The sequence below is a fragment of the Crocodylus porosus genome, unplaced genomic scaffold (assembly GCF_001723895.1).
Source record: "Crocodylus porosus isolate Cpor-Errol unplaced genomic scaffold, CroPor_comp1, whole genome shotgun sequence".
Lineage (NCBI taxonomy): Eukaryota > Metazoa > Chordata > Crocodylia > Crocodylidae > Crocodylus > Crocodylus porosus.
Genome location: NW_017728943.1, coordinates 112,795,240 through 112,819,026, shown reverse-complemented (window position 1 = coordinate 112,819,026; position 23,787 = coordinate 112,795,240). Strand labels below are relative to the sequence as shown.

Genomic DNA, 23,787 nt, shown 5'->3' with positions numbered 1-23,787 from the left:
TAGTACAGCATCTCCAAAGAGACAAGCCTCGTTGTGGGACACCCTCCGGTCAGGTAAGCAACCCTTCAATGTCTGGTACAAACTCTCTCATCTTCTGATGCTGTGGAAGATTGTATCATACCTCCAAGTATATTTTGAGTCAAACTGGGTGCATCTACATGTGAATATTAAGGTGTAGCAATAAACTCTGGTGCATATCACGCTGGAATTCATTGCTCCCAGGTGCCACATTTACAAGTCTGCCTGGGACAGCAGCATGTTAAGCTGGGAGGTCGACCTGCTTGCCCAGGGCTGTTCTGACCCAGCTCAATATGCTGCGTAGTGACTGGCTGGGGCATGAGGGTGCTTCAATGCAGGGCAAGCCAGTAGGAACTCCCTTGCACTGAAGCTCTCTTGTGCCCCAGCCAGCTGGCTCAGTGTCTCCACATGCATTGCTGCACATGAAAAACACTCTTTAACAGCATAGTACTTGTATTTACAAGTATTAACCTGCTGCACTTTATTAGTTTCCTAGTAGGAGCACATGTGTAGATGTTGGGATGTTTACTGCAGAGCTAATTAGGCAACTCCACAGTAAACATCCTGTGTATATGTGCCCACTGAGTACTACTTGCTGCCCAACAAGGTATAATTCACAACTCGCTTGAAAAGCAGAGCTCCTTGTGACCCTGGGGGAGAGGTATGTCTGAGAAAGGTTGGTGAGTGCCTGTTTACACCCCAGGTATTCTGGTGGGTTTGCAGAGAGGGGATGGGCAGCTCTTTTTCCTGAGGTTCATGATATTATCAATCCCAAATAATAGAAAAAAAAGAGTCAGATACCAAAAAAAAAAAATCACAATGTTAGAAAATAAATCTGAAGGGACCTTGGGAGGTCACCTAGTCTGTCCCCAAGGCAGAACCAATGCTGCCACATACCCAGATCATGACATTTAATTTTTGAATGATACATTTTGGGGTTCTTTTATATGCTTCTTAGTTTCTAAACCTTTAGTGGTAGCTTAATCATACATTCAAATGTCCCTCTATAAGCATGAAGGATAAATTATTATGTTTTTAAAAAGGAAAACTGATTGTTTCACATATCTACTCATCTCCAGAACCAGTGGCTTCAAGTAACACTTTAGCTTGCTATGAACCCATAAGATCTGGGAACAATGGCATGGTTTACTGGAGGAATTGGCTCTGGAAAGCTGTGGACTCAGTTCCCTCTGATCATCTACCTTATACCCACGTTGTCTCGTCACCTCCTGATGCAGAATCATCCCTTTCAGACTTCTTCTTAGACCTATAAGTAATATTATTTTGTGCTGCTGTAACCTGGTTCTCTGGCAGAGAATTTGTCTCTGAGAATATAGTTAAAAGGTCTCTTAAAGGGGTAATAGTAATAACACATTAATACACATTAAAACTGGTCAGTCTCCTATTATTTGCATATGTCATGGTCTATGGATAGTAAGTGTTCATAAAAAGAGAGAGACAATGAAGAAAATATCCTCATCATGCAGAAAAAAGTGCTTTATTGTAGTGAAATCATGCTGGAATAAAACTAGAAAAAGTTTTCCATTTCATAGTTCAAGATTACGCTGAACCAGAGATCAGAGTTAAGTGCTATCAAAATAGAAGTTAATACATAGGACGACAGACTACACTTCCAGTCATTTTTATATTTATAAAGTTAAAAGGGCACTGTCAAGGTGGGTTTTTTTTGTTTTTTTTTTATAATTAAACCTCACAGGAGGTTATAACAAGGCTTGGGTCAGAGAAGTTGATGTACAGCATTTTTAATTTAATTATTCAGGAACTCTAAAATGGAGAAAATATTCCTTCTTTTCTTCCACCCTCTGCTTTGTCTATTTAGGTGGTCAAGGCTTCAGGGCAGGGATCCTTTTTTACTTATGTAGGGACTTAGCAATATGGCCCTGACTGAAATTACATGTAAGTGATAAGGCAACTATTATAACCAACAAAGAGGGAAAATTATTGTTGAGGGAACAAATCAAGAAAATGCTTCTTGAAGAGAAAGGACAACTTTCTAACAGAAAGGTCTGAGAGAGCTGGAAACAGTTGCCCCAGGAAAGTGGGGGCAGCCCTATCACTTTGTGCCACTGAAACCCAAGTGGATTTCTGGACATAAGGAGCAGTACTGCATTTAGCAGAGGGCGGGAAAAGATTGAATGATGGAATAACTCATTTCCATCTCTAACATCTCCAATCCTGATGGACTGTCAGCCTTTAAAGATATTTAAAAAAAAAAAAGACTAACAATTAGCAAAGCATTTAGTTAGAAGGAAACAAACATATGAAGATCACATGGAGTCTATATACTGAAATAAGAGAAAAGGAAGCTGGGATAAGTTTTGAGCCTCCCAGCCTTGAAAGTGTACCTTTAAGTACAGAACTACAACACTGTTTATCACACAACTCTTGCATAGATTTTCAGCCCAATATATTATGTACAACATATACAATTTTTTCTGTATTATAATATACAATACTAGGAGAACATGCTAATGTTGGGCAGACACTTGCTTCAGGAAAGCTTTACACAAAATAAGTATTCCTGCCAAACTAGCTTATTCCTGCCTCTTTGAAAGTGTTGTGGATGATGAGCAAGCCATCCATTTTTACAATGTTTACTAGTCTGTGTTGTTGCAAATGAACAGACTATCTAAACATAGGATTCCTTTGCATACTGGATCTGGTCAACATCAAAGATGGGCTGGCTGCACCGTCGAATCAGATATTCTTGTTTGTTCTTTTGATAGGATTCAGACATGGCTCTTAGACGATAAACTCGAGGGGTTACAGGTAAACTTGCCCGGGCATTGATCCCAACAGCAACATCAATGGTTTCAGTTTCTGCCTGAAAATCCTTTACCATAGAAAGTCTGCCACTGAGTAGGTCCTTCTGATCTGTTGTATCCTCCATATAGTTGAGACATGGATGAGATGTTAAAGAATCTTTATCTGACATACCTAATCTCATGGTTTGAACTGTTAAGCTATTATATGGAGGAACTTTAGGTGCCGGGCAGTTTTTAGTTGCTTCTTCATAAGATGGGGGTTTGCCAGGATTCTTCTGGTCCACTTCTCTAAATACTTCATCAGCTGACCTGAAACGTAACCTCTGTTGATGCTCTGCAAGCAATGGTTTGTCATCATCAATACAGTTTTCTTGGACTTTTCTGCATGAAAACTGTCTTTCCTTCTTGGAGTCTTTCTTGAAGCTGTCTCTTTTGCGGGTTGCAAAAGAGAATGACATGGAATGTTTTCTGATCTCTTGGTTGGGTGTACTGCTTTCCTCTGCAGTCTTTGTGGAAAAGGACTGGAGCCTATTTAAGACGTTTCTCTTGGGGCTGGTAGGAGAAGCTAATGGTGAGCTAGTAAAGACAGAACAGTCGGAATTGGATAAGGAGCTATCCAGTGAACCACTGGAGGATGTTTTGGGTAGAGAGTCTGATGGCAAGTTGGTTTTCACTTTTAGATTTAGTGGCTTTTTATACCTATACTGGCCTCCAGGAAAAACATGTCCTGGCATTTGCTTTTCAAGTTCTGGTTCCTGAAATACCAGCTGTTCCTCTTGGGTGGTGAAGTTGTCCTCGCTTTTAGTTAGCTTCTGGCTCCTTATCCTGTCTTCGGGCCAGTCTTCAAAGGGCATGTCTGGCTCTGAGAATCGTCTGTCCATTGAGCTGATGAGCTTTTTAAAAGGGACAATGGAAAAGGCAGAGGGGAGTAGGCCCCGTGGTCGATGGCACTGTAGTTCTCTGCTACTCAAGCTTCTTGTGCTCCCTTCGGCCTGCTGGAGCAGGTCAAGCTGGGAGGTGCTGGAATGGCATTCAACCTCGGGATCTGGGCTGTCATAAGCAGAGTCATTTTGCTGAGTTGTAGATATTAGTTCTGTGGGACAGAAAGAGAACCTGTTAGTTTTTGCATGGTGTGATAAGTCCTATTTGAAAATAAGCTCAACTTTGGTGGATGGGCTGATTTTTATTAAGTCACAGGCCTAGGAGCCCAACTCCCAGAGTTCCCTGGAAAAATAGTAGTGCACAACATTGAGAATAAGCTCGTAGCTTCTGAAGAGTTCTCATCTGACAAATTTAGGGGGTTCAGTTATTTAGAAGTTGGTGTGAGAGAGCTCCCTTTGAAAGGGCACAGCATGGATGTCCATCCCCTCCCACTCAGCAGTAGGCAAGCCAGGGCCACAGCACCATTCTCCCTTCCTGAGCTGCCAGCAGATCCTTGCAGAACCTCATGCCTAATTTCTACCAAAGAATTTATAGAGAGGAAGGTTCCTGACATCCCCTCCCTCTTTTACTAGTGCACAGGGGCAGATATAATCTGTCCCTGAATGTCGCTCGGCCCTGAGAAGTGATCTCAGCAGGAGCTACACCAAGAGTTGAGGGCAGAATGTGGGCCACTAGGAGGGCATTCCATGATCATTATGGACTCAAAACTATGAGTTGCTGAGCCCTTCTGTGAATTGACGGCAGGTCCATCAACTTAACTGGGAGTTGAGGACACTCACCAGAACCACACCGCTCTGTGAGAGTGTGGTGATGTTATTATTATATAAATTACAGGAGCAGCAGATGCTTACCATTTGGACTGAATCCAGTCCTGTGAGCTACTATTACCTAAGTGGCTCCCTTAGCATTTAGAACATTTCAGTTAAAACAACATTGTAACTTTGTGTCAGGTGCTCCGCATATCTATGTGCTGTCTCTGAAAACTTAATATGGTAAATACAATGATGCTTCAAGAACTTGGAAAGAGTGGGTCTAATAGACCAATACATGAAGTCAGACAGTCCATGATAGTACCTGTAGAGCTGTCTGTGCATTCCAGTGAATCATCAGATGATAGACTGAGGAGCGAAGATATTTCATTTCCAAATATTTCAAAGCAGTTATCAATGAGGAATTCCACCAATGCCTTCACCTGTGCAAATGAGACAATTTGTTTCTTTGTTAAGTGGGCATTCAAACCAATAGTTTCATAAATGTCATTAGCTGTTGTCTTGTTTTGCAATTTAAAATGCAACTCATCTCTTTTAATCCAAAGGGTCAAAAGGAAATGTTTAATATCTAACACACTTTCACACTGCTGAGCACTGCTTGGTATATAAAACTGTAGCAGTTGTGGTTATTACGTTAAGGTAAGCCACTGCATTATAGAGAGTTCAATGCAGCAGGTAGCAACGTATCTTTGAAAAGCACTGTGCTGAAAGATGAAAGGCTAGCAGAACTGGATTAGCCATGGGACCACTTTGGAACATGGGGCCTGAAACCACAGATATGGTGATCAGCCCAACATATAGCTGAGAAGACTTTAGCTTCAACTGAAAGCTCAAATAGCACACATGGAACTTTGATTTGGTATGTATATCATATGTCAACATATATATGCAGGAGTTAGAATGACACCAGAATGAAATTTAGGTTAACCCGTTGTTCGTACCATGTTGTGGATTCCCAAACATCAGTTCAGGGTGGATTCTCAGATATTTAGTGGTGTTGTCTCTTTTGGAATTTGCAAGGAAATAATAATGATAATGGACTTCAAAGGGAATATTACAACACTGGTGGGTAGCTCAGGAATGAAACTCAACTAACCTTTTCATTCATCTCTTTCTGGACTTCCAGTGGTAGGGTACTGTTATGCTGCGGATTCAGCATGTTAGGACCAATGCAGATAGCAAGATTGCTGGCGTCCATCTTGTTGACCTTAGAGAGTTGGCTGATGCGGTGAAGTACCAGGACCAAATGCTTGAGTAAGAAGAGATTTGGCCTCGGTAGTTTGTCTGCCACCCTAAGTAAATGTGAAAAATATAAAATTAATTCAGGTTACAAAGTTTCTTTATTTGAGCAAGTTTTGATGAAGCTCATGCAGATAGAATTTCCTCTAAAAAGAGGAAGGATTTTTTTTTTAATAAAACCGTTTTACAAATCTATCATTCAGAAATCCCCCAAAGCAGCTGAGTGTCTGGCTAACCACAAGGTCCTGACCAGAAAGCAAGAATAACGATACTTCATGTTTTAAAATGAATCAGTGAGCATTGTTGATAAGCCACATACAACTGAGGTATATTACTGGAGACTTTTCATAATATGAATGACATTTAGCATTTAAAATTCTACAGTCATTTTATGTAGCTTTAAAGTTATTCCATAGCAATCAGCTTGTAGCTGCAGTTGATAGTTTGCTATTTTCTTTGTAAGAACTCTTGTTTTCCAAGGACCAGACTCAAAGCTCACTGAAGTCCTGACTCCAAGTCACTGTGCACTTTAATCTATAGCTTTAATTGCCAAAACATTGCAAGTCTGTTTCTTCATTATTCTAATAATCTTTCTCAAATATATAGAAGGAGAAATTCAAATATATCTAAGAAAAAATGTGGCTCAATGCCATCTTCACTCCAAATTAAACATGGTAGGAGATGTATCAACTTATATAAATGAGAAAAGTGTAAGCAAGACTATAAATTTCTAAGATGAATGCACTCTCCCTATCAGTGGGATTGGCTGCAAAACTTACTCTTTTACTCCTTCAATTTTATCCTCATGGCTCAGCTTCTCTAAGGCTGTCATCCACTCATCGTAAAGTTCAGATGACAGCAGATTATGTGGAATATTTCGGAGGAAATCCTGCAATGAAAAGAAAATATGATTCATATGAGTCTCCCTGTACCAACTCAATGCAAGACTAATCCGTTTTAGCTACATGGTATGTGTATACCTGTTTACTGCTAGAAACATACATGCGTGTCCCAAAGGATGTCAACCCCAATTTCCTCATTCTTATTAGAAAGTGACTATCAGAGCTAAAACCAACTGAGTTTACCTTAAGAACCACTGCTAATAGATGCACAGTTTTGCTTTCCAAGGCAACTTCTACGCCTGAATTCAGTTCTTCCTTTAACTCTTTGCGTGCTTTTTCGTTGGCAGCTTTTCTGAATATTCCTTCAGTGAAACATCCTTTAAGGTATAGTATGTTAAGAATATCCTACAAGAAACATAAATAGAGAAAAAAGAGGAACTGTTACTTTATTAAGGACAAGTCACAGAAAAGATAAGCAGTTTTATTAAACATAACACATGTTTTAACTCTACACTGTTTGTAAAGCAGAGTGCTATGTAGTGCTTGCTTACAAGAGCCTGGTCTTCCTCACAAAAGCATTAGTTTTACATCCTGTGTGAACTTTGCACCTGAACTCTTTCTCTGTAGTGTGTCAAACCAAGCCCCTCTGTCCTCCTGAAATTCACAGCTAGTGCTCATAGATTTTCTTCCTTTTGGAAGAAGTTTAATCCTTGCAGTCATTTAAACAGTTGCTTTACAAGTCCCTTTGCAAGACTCTAGTTCTCATTGAAAATGAGGTACCAGGCTTTTTTTAGAGTACAGGAAAAGTCCCAATGACTAACATCACTATTATTTGTACTTTTCATCAATAGATCTCCAAGTACTTTACAGAGGAAAGTAGCATCATCCCCATTTTACAGGTGGGAAAGCTGAGGTACAATGACACAAAAATGTGATTTCCTTTGGGCCTTCTGCAAACAAGGAGCAGAGCCAGGAATAGAACCCAGCTCTCCCCAAAGTTAAATTGAAATGAAATATTTATGCAGGGCTCTCCAGGGATTTGTCCTGGGTCCAGTACTGTCTTAGCTCCCATGCCAATGTTTTAGTTCCAATGTTAAAATTCCTTACTTTACAATTGGGAAGTACTAAATGGCTATGCCACCCAGCCACTTGCTCACCTGAATTGGTTTAGGGAGTGTGTCGTTCTCACCACAGATGATTGCCAGAGGCTGACCAAACAAAGAAAACTTTAGGTCAGATTCTGTTGATTCAGAGGATTCTGATATGCTGGAGCTCCATCTCAGCATGGAGGGCCATGATATTACCTTCTTTCTTTTCTTATTACCGTCTGGTGCAAAAAAAAAAGCAAAACAAAAATAAGGAAAAAATGTCAACACGAGAAAGCTCTTACGTGTATACACACGTCACTCACAAGATGACATATAGCATGAAGAAATGATTCATAATGTGCATTTGAAAGCTCAAACTAAATAGAGCAAAACTAACCTAAAAGATAGCTAAGGTGTTACTAAGGAAACATAACCTCTAAACAAAACTCTAAACTAAAACTATGACAAGTCCTCCAAAGGCACCACCTTTCCTGTTTTTATGTCACTGTTTCCTCTTATCTTAGAACATTTAGTGTGGGAACACAGAGCACACAAATGATGTCAGAGAGATTTTCAGCATTTCAGCTTGTGTGATAATTATGTCTGTGCCAGGTCTGCAGAAGTCAGAATTTTCCTTCTGTCTATTATATTTGATCCCACTCAATGTCTATTTTAGTGGAACAGCACATTTGGGAAATCCATCTTTTCAGCATTGGACAAATCATTGGCTACAGGAACATTCTTTCATATTCTTCACTTCAAGGAAGTCAATGGCCCATGCCTCTCTCATTAGCACTCCCCAAGTATCATACTGTGAACCTTCATGCATTAACAGAAACAGACCTTTTCAGTTTGGGAATGGGTAGCTCAGATCATCTGCACATGCTATCTCTGGCTTGCTGTATTACAACTATGGAGATATGTCACAGGGTCTCAACTCTCTGTGGCAATCAGGTTCCACTTGTGTTCATGTCAGCTTCAAACCTTCTTTCTTATGCTTTAGAAAAACAAATGCGGTGACTCAGTGGGCTAGACCTTTTGCTATAAGACTTTGCTAGCCAGCCACTTGCCCTGGTGGATAAAACTACCAGACCCTGCCCTTATCTGCTTGAGGTTCAGAAATCTCTCAGGAATGGATTTGAACTTGGATATTACACGTGGTGCCATGCTGCAAATTTTAAGATCATCATGAAATGTAATTTTTTTTTTTTCCAAATAATATAGCAACTGTGTTATATTATTGGAGTGTTTTTTAAACAAGTTCCCATCTTTGCAGACATGGTACCTTGCAACTCCAAAATGGGTACTTTATGGGAACTAATACTCAACAAGACTTGCACTTTGTGGCTCACCACAAGTCACTGATCACAAACTGTTAAAATCAGTAATAATGTCACATGATGTGATAGTCTCACGGATACCATCAATCAACAAGAAACTTGGTTTTTCTGCTTCCGATGCTACTGCAGCCTGAAGATGATATGACCCATTGTACAAATTCAGACCTGTTCCTGATAAACACACATACAGGTCTGTCCCACAAAAAATTCTACATATAAGTGTTTATATGTGGACAGTCATGTCACTGGGGTCACCTAACCCCAGTTGTCTCCCTGCCTAGAGCAGGGGAGCTGGACCCGATGATCTGCAAGGTCCCTTCCAGCCCCTAACAAGCTATGAATCTATAAGATCAGAGGCTTTGAGGGATGGAAGGAAACACATCTGCATTTTCTACTGTACCCAGAGCTTATCCATGGTTGCTTAAAACATCAGCAAAACCGTTATGGATATTTACAAAAGCAGCCTGTGAGGCTATTCACATGAGTAATGCCCAAGCACATGAGTGAAGGCTCAAAATCTGGCTGCTAGGAACAATGAGTTGAGTGCCACCTATGGTCAAAAGAGCAATAACAGTAGCTTTAGGTAAGAGGAGGTGGCAATATCCTGTATTTTAGTGATATAATACTTATATATAAATTTGTTAAGTGAAGGAAGCAGCTAAAGATGTGCAGAATAATCAGCTCACAATATTTCTGTTGGAGGAGATTTTCTTTTCAAAACTTACCAATGAGATGGCAAAGCCCATCTTCACTTTCATATGGTACCAAAAGCTGGCATTTCTTGATGTCAGCCTAAAATAAATGGTTATCAGTTACAAAACTGCCACTTACTGATAAAAACAATAATCAAACCACATCTGGAACTCAAAAGGTGGATAAGCCTTATGTACAAGAAGAAGACAGTAAAGCATTGAAATAATTATCTCTAGAATTACATTTAATTTCTCTATGACATTTGGAACAGACAGTTCTAGGTTGCATGAAGGAACATGGGAACTGAGGTGCAAATTGTCTGCAAAAGTGACTAGTATTAAATACTTCTGAGGATTCTGTAAGGTCCTTATACTAGGCAGATACGGACTAATCAGCCCCCAAATTCATTCTCATTCTGTTCTCTAGCAGCTAAAGAATGGGTTATGCCCTGAACCACAAGTTTTATTGTCCCTTCCAAGCTTGTGTTCCCATTAGTGATGATATATCTCACTCTTTGTGATATCCACAAAGAAGTCCAATCTCTTTCTGCATCTTGTTCTAAATTCACTTTAAATATGTTTACTTTTTTCAGAAGCGGTTCAAAATTAAGTACACATTAAACAAACAAGATGCAGACTCTCAGCTGGTATCAGTCAACAGGCCCCTTTGTCAGGTGGGCCTGCTCTGTGACAATCTGACCCCAGGTCTGTTGGGGAATTACACATTGATATACATAGGAATTTTTTACTGACTGCTTACCTCTGATTTGCACTCAATCAAAGCCTCCATGGTACTGATATTTAGTGTTTTTGACTAAGGAAAAAATGAAACAAAAGACCAACTGTGAGAAACGGTATTTTTAAAAACCTCCATTTAAAAAAAAAAAATTGACTCAACAGGAGCAATAAAGACACTTACTGCATTGCAACTGCTTAACACCTTCATTAGGAATTTAGCTGAAGGAACTTTACTGATTCTCGTTTCCTTGGCTTCTTGTGTTTGCCTATACAGAATGAATGGACAAAGAAATAAATATTACAGGCAGGAATATTTAGCCAGTCTTTTATCTCTCTACTACAAACCTATAACATTTAAAACTTATCTTGAAAAAGAAAAGGGCTCCTTTCAAGTTAATTTCTTTATTCACAGCTCATCATAAAACACTGTTAAATTGAAGCTGTCTGTAATGCATTTTTTTTAGTTCAACAGCTAGAGCTGTATCTTTCTTTCTTTCTTTTTAGAAAAAGAAAAAGCTTTTGGTTTTCAGAACATTCAATGAATAGTTAACAAATGCTGACAGCTTAGATCAATCACCACAACAAAACCAAACATAATATCAGTGCCGATTTTCAAATTCAGTGCTACACAACTCAGTCCACTATGCAGTTACATTCAGTAAAGTGAGTCCGCCCCCTGCACATATTTTTTTAGATCATCTAAATATATTGTGGTACATTAACATTAATGTTGACTGTATACATTCAGCTCAGAAGCAGTGCAGGGCTTACCAGAGGATTGTATCCAGCCAGAGTTCTTTCACCTCAAGCGAACTGTAGAGAAAAAAAGAAACAGCATGATGCTCTGCTGCTACTATTCCAGTGGAGAGACACAGGGTGACTAACCCGTCCTACCCACATGCGCTGCATTATAAATGGAGAGTGGGGGCAGGTGGAAAGTCAAAGAAGAGACAGGAAGAAGCGTCATGGGCAGTAGCATATAGAGACTCTCTTATAGAGGCTTCAAAATTCAGGCTTCCTCTTTCCTTTTAGGGCTACTACTGCTGGTTTTTTTTCCCTGTAAGAAAAAAAAACCCTGAGAGATGTTTTGTACGGAAAAGTTGAGGTGTGTAATAGGTAAAAGTTCCATGTCATATCATTATCATCAGGTGGGAAGTGTGAAAAGGATGCTGCCATGTAGCGTGTACAGATGAACTTTTTAAAGGGCACTTGGGGCACTCTGTCCTACGACCACCTTAGCAGCATACCCTATGCTTTTGCAGCTAAAGGGATACTGTGACATCAAATGTGACCTTATATATAGGCTTTTTGAGCCAAACTGCGCATTCTTTTTTAAAAGCAACAAGCTGTTTATAAGCAATCCCAAACTTTGAAATATAGGGATCTGTGCTAGAGAATTTAAAATTGAAATCAGCTGGACACTGATTACAAATGTATGTGAAATCTATTAGATGATCTGAGGGAAATCTAAAAGATAAACACACTGAGTCAAAAGCAAAAGGTAAATCAGATGTTTAAATGTTTTGTTGTTTTTATAACTAGCATCTCTGCATTTATTAATGGCATCAATAAGGAAATATGTTTATGTCAAACTTATTTAAACAAGCGATTTGAATTTAGCCAAAGAAAAGTCAAGAGATTGATGTGAAAGCTGCTTCTTTTTTACCTTAACAGAAGCACCTCTGTGTAATAAGTCAAGTTTAACACTGTGTACTTCTGTGGCCTTGGGGAAGCCACTTAACTTGTGTGTCTCAGGCCATGGGCACATGAATAGTCACTGTGAGATAAAGAGGATCAGGATTTACAGCTCATCCGCTACTCCATGGTAACTGCCATGTGCATGCTGTTATGTCACAGTCAGTGAAAGCTAGCATGCAGAAGCTTACCTCCCCTGCTTCATGTCCTCTCCTGTTGAAGCTGGGCCACTCTGCAGCCAAGAAAACCTGATTCATGGGGGCATAAAAAGGGGTTGGAGAGTGACCCCAGGCTGAGGAGAGCTGAAAGCCCGTGTCTCCCATTTCCTGGGTGACTGCTAAAACCAGTAGGCTAGTAAAAAGAAAGTACGCAGCTGGTGACAGCTGTGTTTTAAAAGACTAGAGCTCCCCAGTCACCCCTTCAAGCAGGGAGAGCTTTGGCACTGAAGTGTAGGTGTGGATTAAGAGCTGCGAATCCTAGCCATGCATAGACACCTAACTCAGACCTGCAGCCTAGGTGCCTGACATACGTAGTGAAGCCTAAGTCTGGGTGAGGGGTGGGATACCAGGTGCCCTCCAGCCTACCTCAGCTATGCCCTATTAGTCACCTTACGCAGCTGCCTACTTAGTCCTGGAGCAGGGTGCCCACTAGGGTGTGCAAAGCAGCCCTATTCAGTTTGGATTCAGCCCGAATCAGGGACAGTGATTCAATTTGTTGATTCGGATCACTGTCCCTGATTCAATTAGGCCAAACATGAACCTCAAGATTCGATGCCGATTCAGGGAATCAGCGATTCAGACACAGACACAGCTTTAAGTGTTTTTTCTACATACCTCGAGGTACCAGTGTGGCTTGTGAACGCTGCGATGCTGGGGCAGATGGAGTGTCCCACAGGAGTGCAGGGAGGGGCCCTCCACATGCTCAGTGATGGGCTATGGGGGGGTCCTGGGTGCTTGCCCAGACATAGGAGGCACCAGTCGCTGAGCTGGGAGGGTGCAGGGAGGCCCCCCTGCACTCTCCCTGGTGGGCCTGAAAGTGGACTGGAAATGCTTCTCGTCCACTTCTGGTCTGCTGCTGAGCACACTGGGGAGCCCCCTGCACTCCTGTGGGATGCTCCATCTGCCCCAGCATCGCAGCATTCACGAGCTGCCTGCTACCTAGAGGTATGTAGAGAAAACATTTAAAGCTGTGTCTATGTCCGAATGGTTGAATCTTTCTGAATTTCTCAGAATCAATTCAGAGGGTTCCGATTTGATCTGGAGAGATTAAAGGGTCTCCTGATTTGATCTGGATTCAGAGATTCGGCCACCGAATTGGGCTGAATCTCTGCCGAACCAGATCAGGGACTGAAGCTTCGCACAGTCCCAGTGCCCACTTTTCAGGGGCTTGAACAGTCAGTGCTTCCACGCCTAAGCCTCTTTTTGACTCGTTCTTTAAGATCCTAGTTCAAGGTCACTTAGGTCTAGTTCCTTAAGGGTATTTGGGTGTCCATTGAATTCAGTTTGCATTTGGAGTGGTTAATTTTTGTAAACAGAAACCACATCCAAACTACAGATATAATTTCCTAAAGCCTGCTAATATCCATATGGAAATCAATGGGAGTTAGATACCTAAATATCTTTGAAGAACCGGCCTTAGTAACTCATTGGCAGAGCTGAATTAGAACTAAGGATTGCTGGTGTCCAGTCTCTTGCTGTAATCACTAGATGACCCAGAAAGGGTCATTCTGAAAATACTCTACCCACCAGATGCCTTCTGAAGTCGATGGGAATTCAGTGTACAGAACGTTTTGCCAAACTAGGTCTGTAGGCTAAACACTGTGTGTGCAGACATATGTGCATTGTAAGTCTTTGAATGTCTGAGCAGCAATATTTGTCACTATGACTGGCAGATTGTTGGCATTTCATTGATGTGTTAACACAGATTGCTATATCTTTATGTAACAACATCCCCAGATGATCAGTCCCTAGGGAACTGTGGCCATAGTTTGGGGTGGGAATGTGAAAAATACTAGACAATGCGAGTACATACTTAACATTCCTAATTACCTCCTTCAGTTTCCAGAGGTGTCCATATGGTGTATTTCATGAGCACTCAATTCAGGCAGAAATGATTTAAAAGCAGCTTCTTTCACTGTAAGCAGACAACCTCCTTCTGAAGAGCAGGTGTCTTAAAAAAAGATATGTCTCTGTGAAGCTGTGATATGGTCATGTACAATTAACAGGATCATGGTCATGAAAAGGTAGCATTAAATTATGCAGTCTTGACTTTTATCCGGCCCTGCAGAACTCCTGCACATGTCCATGAGATCCAGGACAGCTGCTACAAGGATGACCTTTCATTCAGCACCAGGTGCACAAAGGAAGGAGTGGCCTCACAATGTGAACTGCCCTTGAATATAGTGGCAGTAGTAGTTTCACAGCTGACTTACGGAGCCTGTAAAAAGTGATGCAGTAGCAGTTGCCAAAACTGCTCTTGCACACTGAAGGTAATTGGTGCAGGCTAAAAAAACTTCCTCCATGACTCCAACACAGATATAAATTTAAATCTTGGAGGGCTTAGACATGGTTTACATACAGTACTGAGAATGGTATCTCTATGTCACAGCGTAGGATTTTGATCTACCATCATCTACTGGTACAACTCCTAGAATTAATCCAATTATATGAAACTACTATGGCTGGGTGCATGACTAGTTGGATAACACTATACAAAACATTAGTTATCAGTAACTGAAAAGTCATGCTGGAAGGAAGTATCAAATAGGTGTTTCCAGGGGTTTGTCTTGGGTCCAGAATTGTTCAATATCCTCCTTAATGACTTGGAGGATGGAATTGAGTGTAAATCTGCAGGTGGCAACATACTGGATGGGGTAGTAAACACTTTAAAGAATAGGATTAGGACTCAGAATGACCTTGGGAAGTTGAAAAAATAGTCTGAAGTAAATAGGATGAAACCAAATAAGGACAAGTGCCAAGTCCAGCATTTAGAACAAAACAATCAAATGCACGGATACAAACTAGGGAGTGGCTGATTAGGCTGCAGTACTGCAGAAAAGGAGCTGGGGGTTATAGCCAATCACAAGGTGAATATGAGTTAACAGTGTCCTATTTATTGCTAGGGGACAAAGAGAAAGACTAGCAGCATTCTGAGCTGTATTAATGGATGTGCTGTGTAGACGTCATGAGTAATGATTCTTCCATTCTGTTCAGCACTGGGTGGGGCATCACCTGGAGTACTGTGTCCAGTTTTGGCTGCTACACTTCAAGAAAAATGTGCACACATTGAAAAGAGTCCAGAGGAGAGCAAGGAAAAGGATTAGAGGTCTACAAAACATGACATACAAGGAAAGGGTGGCAGAACTGGAATTATTTAGTCTACAGAAAAGAAGACTGAAGGGGAAATATAAGTCTTTGAATACAAAATACATTGTTACAAAGAGGATGATGATAATGATTTGTTCTCCACATCCACAGAAGACAGGGAAATAAGACATGGACTTAAATTGCAAGAAAGTAGATTTAGGATAGATATTAAGAACTTTCTAACCCTGGATGTGGTTAAGTACTGGAACAAGTTATCTAGAAAGGTTGTGAAATTGCTGTCACTGGAAGCTTTTAAGTACAGGATAGACAAATGTTTGTAAAGAACAGTTTTAATGGGAATAATTCTGCCTTGAAAAGGAAGGAGGACTAGATGAGCTCCTGAGGCCACTTCCAGCCACTTATATTTTTATGAGTCTTTGTAAGTGATATAAAGGTACCTGATGACTTGTCTACACATGGAATTATCTCTGAGGAATGATTCCTGGTTAGCTATCCCTGATTAACTGTAAGTGTGAATACTCTTATTCCAGAATAAGTGTGCGCCCATGTGGAGTTATTGTGTGCCCACATGTGGAGTTATTCAGGAATAGATATAGGGCTTTATATTTGCACCCTTCCTTAACCCAAATTTACATGCAACACTTTAATGCTGGTGTAGCTTAATTGCCTTCCCAGATGTAAATGATTATGCACTTTTATACTGACATAATAAGAAAAGTTTGTGCCACTTTTAGTATACTGCTATATTCTATGTGTGTGTGAACGAGGTCTGAGAGCTGGGGCACAAGTGTGTGACAGTTGCTCTAAATTATGATACATGATGAAATAATGCAGCAGGAAGCTTGCCCATCCATGGTTAATCCTACAGCGTATTCTCAAGTGTTTTGTCAAAGCAGGCTCAAGTGATAAGGCTTCCAAATGTTTTCAGCCAATCAAACAGAACAATGTTTTAACAGATACTTTTTTTCATGGTCGCTTAGATAGGCGTGGCCACTTTTCTGCAGCTCTCAAATTACTGATATTGCTGTACATGAAGGACCTGAGACAGTGACAATGAAAAGGAATATCACCTGGGAAAAGAAAGAACGTGGAGACTAGTGGTAAACAAAAGAGCGATGAATCAAATAATCAGCTGCTAAGGTTTCTTTCAGGGAAGTATCTGTTTTTCTTCCCTTAGCAAACCACAAATGGGAAAATCCCAACTGTGGCTAGCTCTTGTTTATTTCAATAGGTCTTTCACATGATGCTTTTATAGCATGATGTGTGAACCTGCTTTTGTTGAGTTTAGCTGTGACAAGCCATATAACAGGATGCTAGGAAGGCACTCAGGTTTTTCAAGCCCCTATATAATCCATCAGAAAGAGCCAAATTCTACATCATTGCCTCTTAATGTTGAAATGTAGCTGTATTCCAGTTTTGTCTCACTGGCACAATTGTTCTTTCCCGGGGGGAAAAAGAACCATTTACCAAAATAAAGGGGACTGATAAAACCAAAGATGGGGTTTGCTTTATTTTACTTTATTGGAAACTATGGTGCTGCACTGCCAGACTTGACAGGAGATTCACAGAGCACAATTTTGTTGTAGCTGAACAGGATGAATCACAATCTTTGTTTTTTTTTTTTTAATGTATCTCTAATCTCATTCTGTTCTCTGGTATGTATGAGACATAAATCTAAGATATGAAGTTGGGGGTAGTCACAGATGGATCAATCTCTGTTCTACCTGAAATGGTTTAGCACCTCAGAGCTGTTAACTGCAACAGCCCCTGCTGCTAATGAACATGGATGAAGTAGGCTATAGATCCAGGCCAACCCTATTTTTGCAAAACACCCCTCTCCACTCAATTTTCTCCACCCATATGCTGCAGATTTTAATCCTAATCACATATTAGGATCAAACTGAAGGGTGAGTTCACTACAGCTCTCTACATTGCTTTGCAGTTGCACAGGAAGAGGTTATAGCTAAAACATAAGCTTGCAAATATTTCTCTGGGGAAAAAGTGTTTTAGGTGCCATTCCAATGACATCTTCCTGGTATGCAGTATTATTTGCATTCACTTTACTCCTCCAGCAACTTAAGAAAAACTGGCAGCTCCAGTGTTTTTCACTGGGATTTCAATCAGCAGCTGTATAATAGTTCCAGACTGCCCTGCGTGGGGTATGGAAGTCCTGCCCATGTAGTTTTCATTCACAGCAGTGTTCTTGTTGCTCTTCAGTTGTTTTCAATGGCTGGCTTTTGTGTTCCAGATATACTTCAGAACCACGGCTACAGCCAGCAAAAAGGATTCTGGGAAATTTAGATGAATGCTCCTTGTAACTGAGATTTAAGAAGAAATAACATAGGCAGATGACCAGATAAGCTGAAAGGGGAAAAGAAGCACAGAAGAGTGTCAGAGAAGCCTATTTGCTTCATTATATAGGATACCAGTCTACCCTGGACCCTAAATGTTTGGTAGCAAAATTCCACCTGGAATATGATCCAGTCCTTAGTTGAAGGGCTATGTTGCTTGTTCTAATTCAAATTGCAATGCCATGAGAAACTACTTAGTTGTTTTTTGTTATAGCCACAGGTTTGAGTTCTTATTCAGCTTCAGTTCCTTATCCATTTTGGTAGCAGAAGCCTGGACACTGCTTTTTGCCAAGCTCAGTTGTTCTGCAGGATAGGCAGCACTGTTTATGCATATTGAAACCAGAGAAGTGTGAATCTTGGTTTTGCTTTTCAAGGATTCATGCAAATATTTCCTTTAGATTCTGGTGTATGTGGGTTGGTGCCTTTCCAAAATCTACATCTTGAGTTTTGCTTTGAATTCAGCATCAGACGGATCCAAAATCTCAAAATAAAAATCAGTGGAAATCAGACATAACCCAGCGTCCATGTCAAATCGCACCTTGCTTCTGATTCCCACATATGCATTGTCTCACTCTCACTCAAATGGTTTGAAAATTTTCATGGGCCTTTGGACATGTCTGATATGAGTTTGTAAGAACACTTCATTGTGAAATTTGTGGTTCATGCTAATAAAAACAAGAAAAGAAACTCTGGGCTCAGGAAGTTGGTGATTGGGCAAAATCTTAGTTCTTAACCTGAGGTAAGCCACCCCTTCCTAAACTATTGCTTGAAGTATACTGAAGTAAGGAATAATCATGGCAGATGACCTCTAGTATGAGGAACAGGTGACTATATCCTCAAAATCATTATTACAATTAATTTCATACTAGTTATCACAATAGATTGGCTAACAGCTGACTACTTAGTTATTTTATTAGCCTAGGAGTGATTATTCTTTACCTCAGCTTTGAGTTTGGTAGAATAAATTGTGGCTTCTCTTTCCTGGGTTACAAGCAAGACTGTCATGAAAAACTCTCACCACCACCTTCACTGAAAGTGCACTCTCTCCCTCAGTCCTGCCTTTCAAACAAATGGAAGGCTGAGGCAAGTTTATTTTAGATATAACTCCACTGACTTCATTCAAACTTCCTCCAGGTAAATTTGGCCCAGTACTTTTGTTATTTATTTACGGTAGCCTGTTGTGCTCCATGTACTTGTGCATGCCTGTGCCCCCATTCGCATGCATGTGCGGTGAAACAAAATGTTCTAAGAAATTTTCGCCAAAATCAAGATGGCAAATGAGAAATGAAAGTGGCCAGATAAGATTGCCATCACTATTTTGTTGCTATTAGTAACCGTGGCTCTTTGAGTGCCTGATGTAAACTCTCCAGCTTTGCATTGCTGTCACCATTTTAAAATTGGACTGCCCTTTGGGACCTTGGAAAAATTAAATGCTCTGTATGGAACAAAATACTGCTGCCTGCTCCTGGGTATCTGCAGTCTTCTGACAAATAAGAATACTGTTTTTCTTTGGAAGGGGTTTGCAGGGAATGGGAGAGAGCATGGCTGGAGTGCACTGCTCTGTAGTGATCATCAACCAGAATTACCACACTTTGGGAAAAGTTTAGAACTGGCAGAGATTGCGGAATCCCAGAGCCTGTTCCATGTTTTGCTGGGAAAATTGGTTCCCTTTCTCCCGCTACCTGGAACTTGAGCAAAGATGAAGCTATGGCTTTGTATCTTTCCTCTGCTGAAATAAAAGTCAACATAAAAGTCAACAAGTGTGCATCTCTGCTGGTCCACTTTTTAGGAAGAGAAGCTGCCTTGTGACTGTGGTACATGGGGAGGGCCAGAGTGGATGTTCTCATGGACCCTTTGGACAAAGTATTGCCTACAAAATCTGGACACTGGACTTGGTGGCCCAGGAGGCTTTTTCTAGACCTATGTTGCATATGTTGTGTTTGGTACCAGATGTGATATAACTGAAAATAGACAATGATAATACATGGTATAAAAATAGTTGCTATTGGCAATGCTTTGAGGCCATTTTCTGGTTCATTAACTCTTGACTGAGGTTACTAATCAAGATCACAATGTTTGCTTTTTCAGAACCTCTCTCCTTTCCAACTTCCTTTTAAAGATTTGTTTGGCTTTTCCTTTTCTCTCATTTGTAAGATGATTAAGATGTTACTTTGGGAATGCTTTTCTCTGAAAACAATTGCAGAGTGTGGTCTTTCAGTCACAAACCATGCCTAATTTGGTACTGACATCACGACTCCCCATAATTATCTCAGAAACAGTCTTTTCCAATGCACTATTTCTGTAAGATATCTCATGGAGTCATGTTACTTTTAAACAAGGCAAGAAAGAGCTCTGCTACAAAGATGTTTGTTCAAAACTCCACTGAGTAACCTGCATGGTCTAAAAAACATGTAATAACATTTATGCAAAGCAAATGTGAGACTCAGCTGCAACATTGCACCCTAATGTAATTTGTGCAACAGTGTGGTCTGCTTGTAACTTGTGCAAGTTCACTGAAGAAGAGTGTTCACATTATATGCATTATTCTGTAGTACACTATGTCAAGGCTGAATTACTCTTACTTTTATAAGGTATGCATTCTCCAGTTAAACAGGTAACAATGTATCTCATGCACCTAGATTTATTGCGTCTTTCATTAATTCTAAGTATGCGTCTGCTGACCATAATGGCCTGGAATTACTGTTGAAGTCAAACCACCTAACAGGCTGGCACAATTAAGGCACCCAAGACATGCGGTGATTGGCATCACATCCAGCTGCCTCTCTCTCCCCAGCTTAAATTAGCAACTACCTATTTATAGCGTTGTCAACTGGAGGTGTCTTTCAGCCTGAGGGCCTCAGACTCATGTCTTTCAAGCCACAGGAGGCTTTCTTACCTCATCAACTAATGCTTTTGCATTAGTTCACTTAGACATGGCACATCTTTGTGACTGACTATTGCCGGTGTTGCTTTAATTCAGATGGTGAAAGATAAATTGCACTTGACCTTGGTTTTGAGAGACATCTATTACATTCTGAAAGTTTTCCCTTTCACCAGGGAAAGGGAAAGGGTTACTTCTTCCAATGCAGCCCCTCTGCTTATGGCCAGAAGCATGCGTTACCATCATGGGAGGATCTAGAATTTTGAAAAGAGGGGGGCACAGGGTAAGGTGCATCATCATGTATAAAACAACATATATTTTTCTCTAGTTAAAAATAACTAGAAGCTTTATTAATAATGCTGGGGGCCTAGGGCTGTATGATTTAGTTTAAGGCTGAAGTAAAACAAATATAACTAAATTGGAATGAGTTAAAAATAATCTGTAGGGCTGTGAAAGAGGAGCTTCATTACCATGAGCACCTAACAGACAGCAGAATTACAGAAGAAAGAGCAGCTTGATTGGTGGAGGATCAAGACCATTAAAAGGAAGAGAGGATCATTAACACCTATGGAATAAAAAGTTCAGAAGGGTTTAGGTAGATGATAATGAGCCATGAAGTCAAATAACTCTCTCACTGCTGCCACTGCCAGGCAGTTGGTTTTAAACTTTGGGTAGAGCAGGAATCAAAGGGGTGCAAGTGCCTCAGTGCACCCTTTCTCCCCGGGATCCACCTCTGATTACCATCATTTTCTCTGGGTGGGAATGTGCTACAATGTAAACTTGTCACAATTGTTAGATTGACATGACTACATAAAACAGATAACATTTCAGTGATAAATTCAGTAGGATTTTTCCTTCAGGTCAATTAGAGATTAAACAAGTAGGTTTCTCTAGAAATCAAATAGCATTACTCTAAAAAACCCACCATGTTCAATAGAGAGTAAAGTCTTTTTTATAGAATTTTAAACAATCCTGTAGAATCTCACAGACAATAATAAACTTGATGGAAAATGCTATAGTCAGTTCAATATACTGTAGTAAGTTATTATTCCTTTAGACAGTTCCATAAAGTTAGCAAACCTAGTGTGGGAGTCTTTTAATATATTATGGTCACTTCAGTACAGGCATACCCTTTAAATCATACCAGAACAGCTAAATAAAAGCAGTCCAGTTTTCAGAAGTGTTGAGTAGCTGCGGTAAATGGGAATTATAGCTGCTTAGTATCTTCTCGAACAAAGCCACTTACAGGATAATGTTAGGGCCTAACTTTGGACACCCCTGTTTGCACATGTTTTGCTTATAATTTTTGCTATTGTTGTGCCCAATCCTGAAATCCTTTGCCCTTAAACAAACAATATCACCCATTTTGTGATCAGACTGTTCTTCTTGACTGGAATTTGGAGTGTGCAGGAGTTTAGTTACAATTTCAGTAGCCTGTAAGATTAATGAAAGCCCATGCAACGTAAGGTGTTGGTAGTTTAGTTTGCACTTCAACTCCAATATGCTAAATCATGTTGGGTTAGTTGAACCCCCCTCACCAATGTGAACCTGATTGCTTAAGTTCCTATTCAGAAATAATCCTCCAAAAAGGAAATTAGTCACTCACTAGTTTTCATCTCTTCCTTCTCATTTTTAATCTTTAATATTGTTTAGCAGACTTCAGTTTTAGTTCCTTAAAATGGAACATACTTAGTTCTCTTTTTCTTTAAATTTATGTGTTTACTATAAGACACCATTAACTGTATGAAGGCTCGAAGTTCATATTTTCCCGCCCAAAATCCTCAGAGTAGGTTCCTCTTCTTTTTTGTTGTCCTTGTAGATATGTCAGAAGAGAAGTAACAGTGTTGGCCTGATTCTTCTCTACCTTGCCCTTTTGCAGTCATTCCTATCTGGTAAAAAAATGTGATCATTATGTTTTAGCTAGTGTTTTATGTCCAGGATAAATGGCGACAATAGGTGCAGGAAGAATCATGATCTTAGTGTCAGGTTATACTCTCATAACAGGGCCTACATGAAAAAGTTCTACTGCTTTGAAATATTCCACCATTTTCAAAGATATTTGCCATCTATGTGGAATTTCTATTAGAAAAGGTAGAATCTTTCAAAATGATGCATGCCTCTGACCATGCCACTGACTGTAACCAATGAGTCTCTGTATCACATTGTATGGGAAATAGTGGAAACTGAATTAATCTATCTTCTTGATTTTCATACCTTGCCATTTCTCCCCCACTTATCCAATTTCAGGAGGTGGGTGCTGTTATATGGCTTTTGCAACTGGGATTAGAGGAGAAGTATGGAAATGGATTTGAAAGTTGGGAACAACTGGTTGGGTTCAGCAGCTGTGGATAATAGGGTCTCGCCACAGTGGGGGACTGTTGGAGAGTTTCCTGGAATGTGAGATCAAGGCCCAAATCCTCGAAAGTACTGAGGTACTACCTTCTATCTAGTTGATGTAGTTAGGTTTCTCAATAGTGGGCCCAAGCCACTTGTGGAAGAAATTCAGGCAGATTCTTACGGTGACAAGCTGCCTCTCCTGTGTTGACATTGCTCTGTTTATGACCATTATGTGCAGTTCAAAACCTCTGAGTCATGACTCAGGGCCACAAGTACTGTGGGAAAGTGAGATACTCTGCTTGATCAGTTCTCATTGTTATTGGTCCCTTTCATTTTTAGGATGGATGACAGGAGGGATAGGGAGTCTGAATGAGAATTTCTTGAGCCTTTACTCAGAAATCAGTGAAATGCCACCTAGACCTCTGCTGATCAATATAGGTGTTAAAAAGATCTGGAGGTAGGATAGGATAACCAAGTGCAGGGCAGGTGCAGACTTCTGGGTTAGGGACAGATGTTACACATAAACTGGTTTAAAAGATCAGAAAGTGGTTTAAACCTGTAACAAAACAGAATTTTGGTGTACATAAGCCAGTCTGAAAATGGCTGAAACTGGTTTCATAGAATCATAGAAGTAGGGTCGGAAGGGACCCTGTAGATCTTCAAGTCCGACCCCCCGCCTGGGTGGGAGAAAAGACTGGACTCAAATGAGTCCAGCCAGGTAGTCATCAAGCCTCTTCTTAAA

At 40.4% G+C, this 23,787-nt stretch overlaps 1 protein-coding gene across 2 annotated transcripts in view; it reads right to left on the bottom strand.

Annotated features, from left to right (window-relative positions):
• Positions 1–1,497: 1,497 nt before the first annotated feature.
• TAGAP (T-cell activation RhoGTPase activating protein) overlaps positions 1,498–23,787 on the bottom strand; it is a 99,227-nt gene continuing 76,937 nt past the window's right edge. Inside the window, exons 1-11 of one of the 2 annotated variants that reach the window (XM_019550016.1) lie at positions 12,122–12,486; positions 11,227–11,268; positions 10,637–10,721; positions 10,478–10,531; positions 9,751–9,817; positions 7,755–7,924; positions 6,841–7,002; positions 6,535–6,644; positions 5,613–5,808; positions 4,821–4,938; positions 1,498–3,897 (exon numbers count right to left, since the gene is read on the bottom strand). In XM_019550016.1, the coding sequence (XP_019405561.1) occupies positions 2,669–3,897; positions 4,821–4,938; positions 5,613–5,808; positions 6,535–6,644; positions 6,841–7,002; positions 7,755–7,924; positions 9,751–9,817; positions 10,478–10,531; positions 10,637–10,663 (2,133 nt within the window). In that variant the 5' untranslated portion in view covers positions 10,664–10,721; positions 11,227–11,268; positions 12,122–12,486 and the 3' untranslated portion in view covers positions 1,498–2,668. Of the gene's footprint in view, positions 3,898–4,820; positions 4,939–5,612; positions 5,809–6,534; positions 6,645–6,840; positions 7,003–7,754; positions 7,925–9,750; positions 9,818–10,477; positions 10,532–10,636; positions 10,722–11,226; positions 11,269–12,121; positions 12,487–23,787 lie in introns of those variants that run through there. The other variant, XM_019550015.1, reaches the window with a different exon arrangement.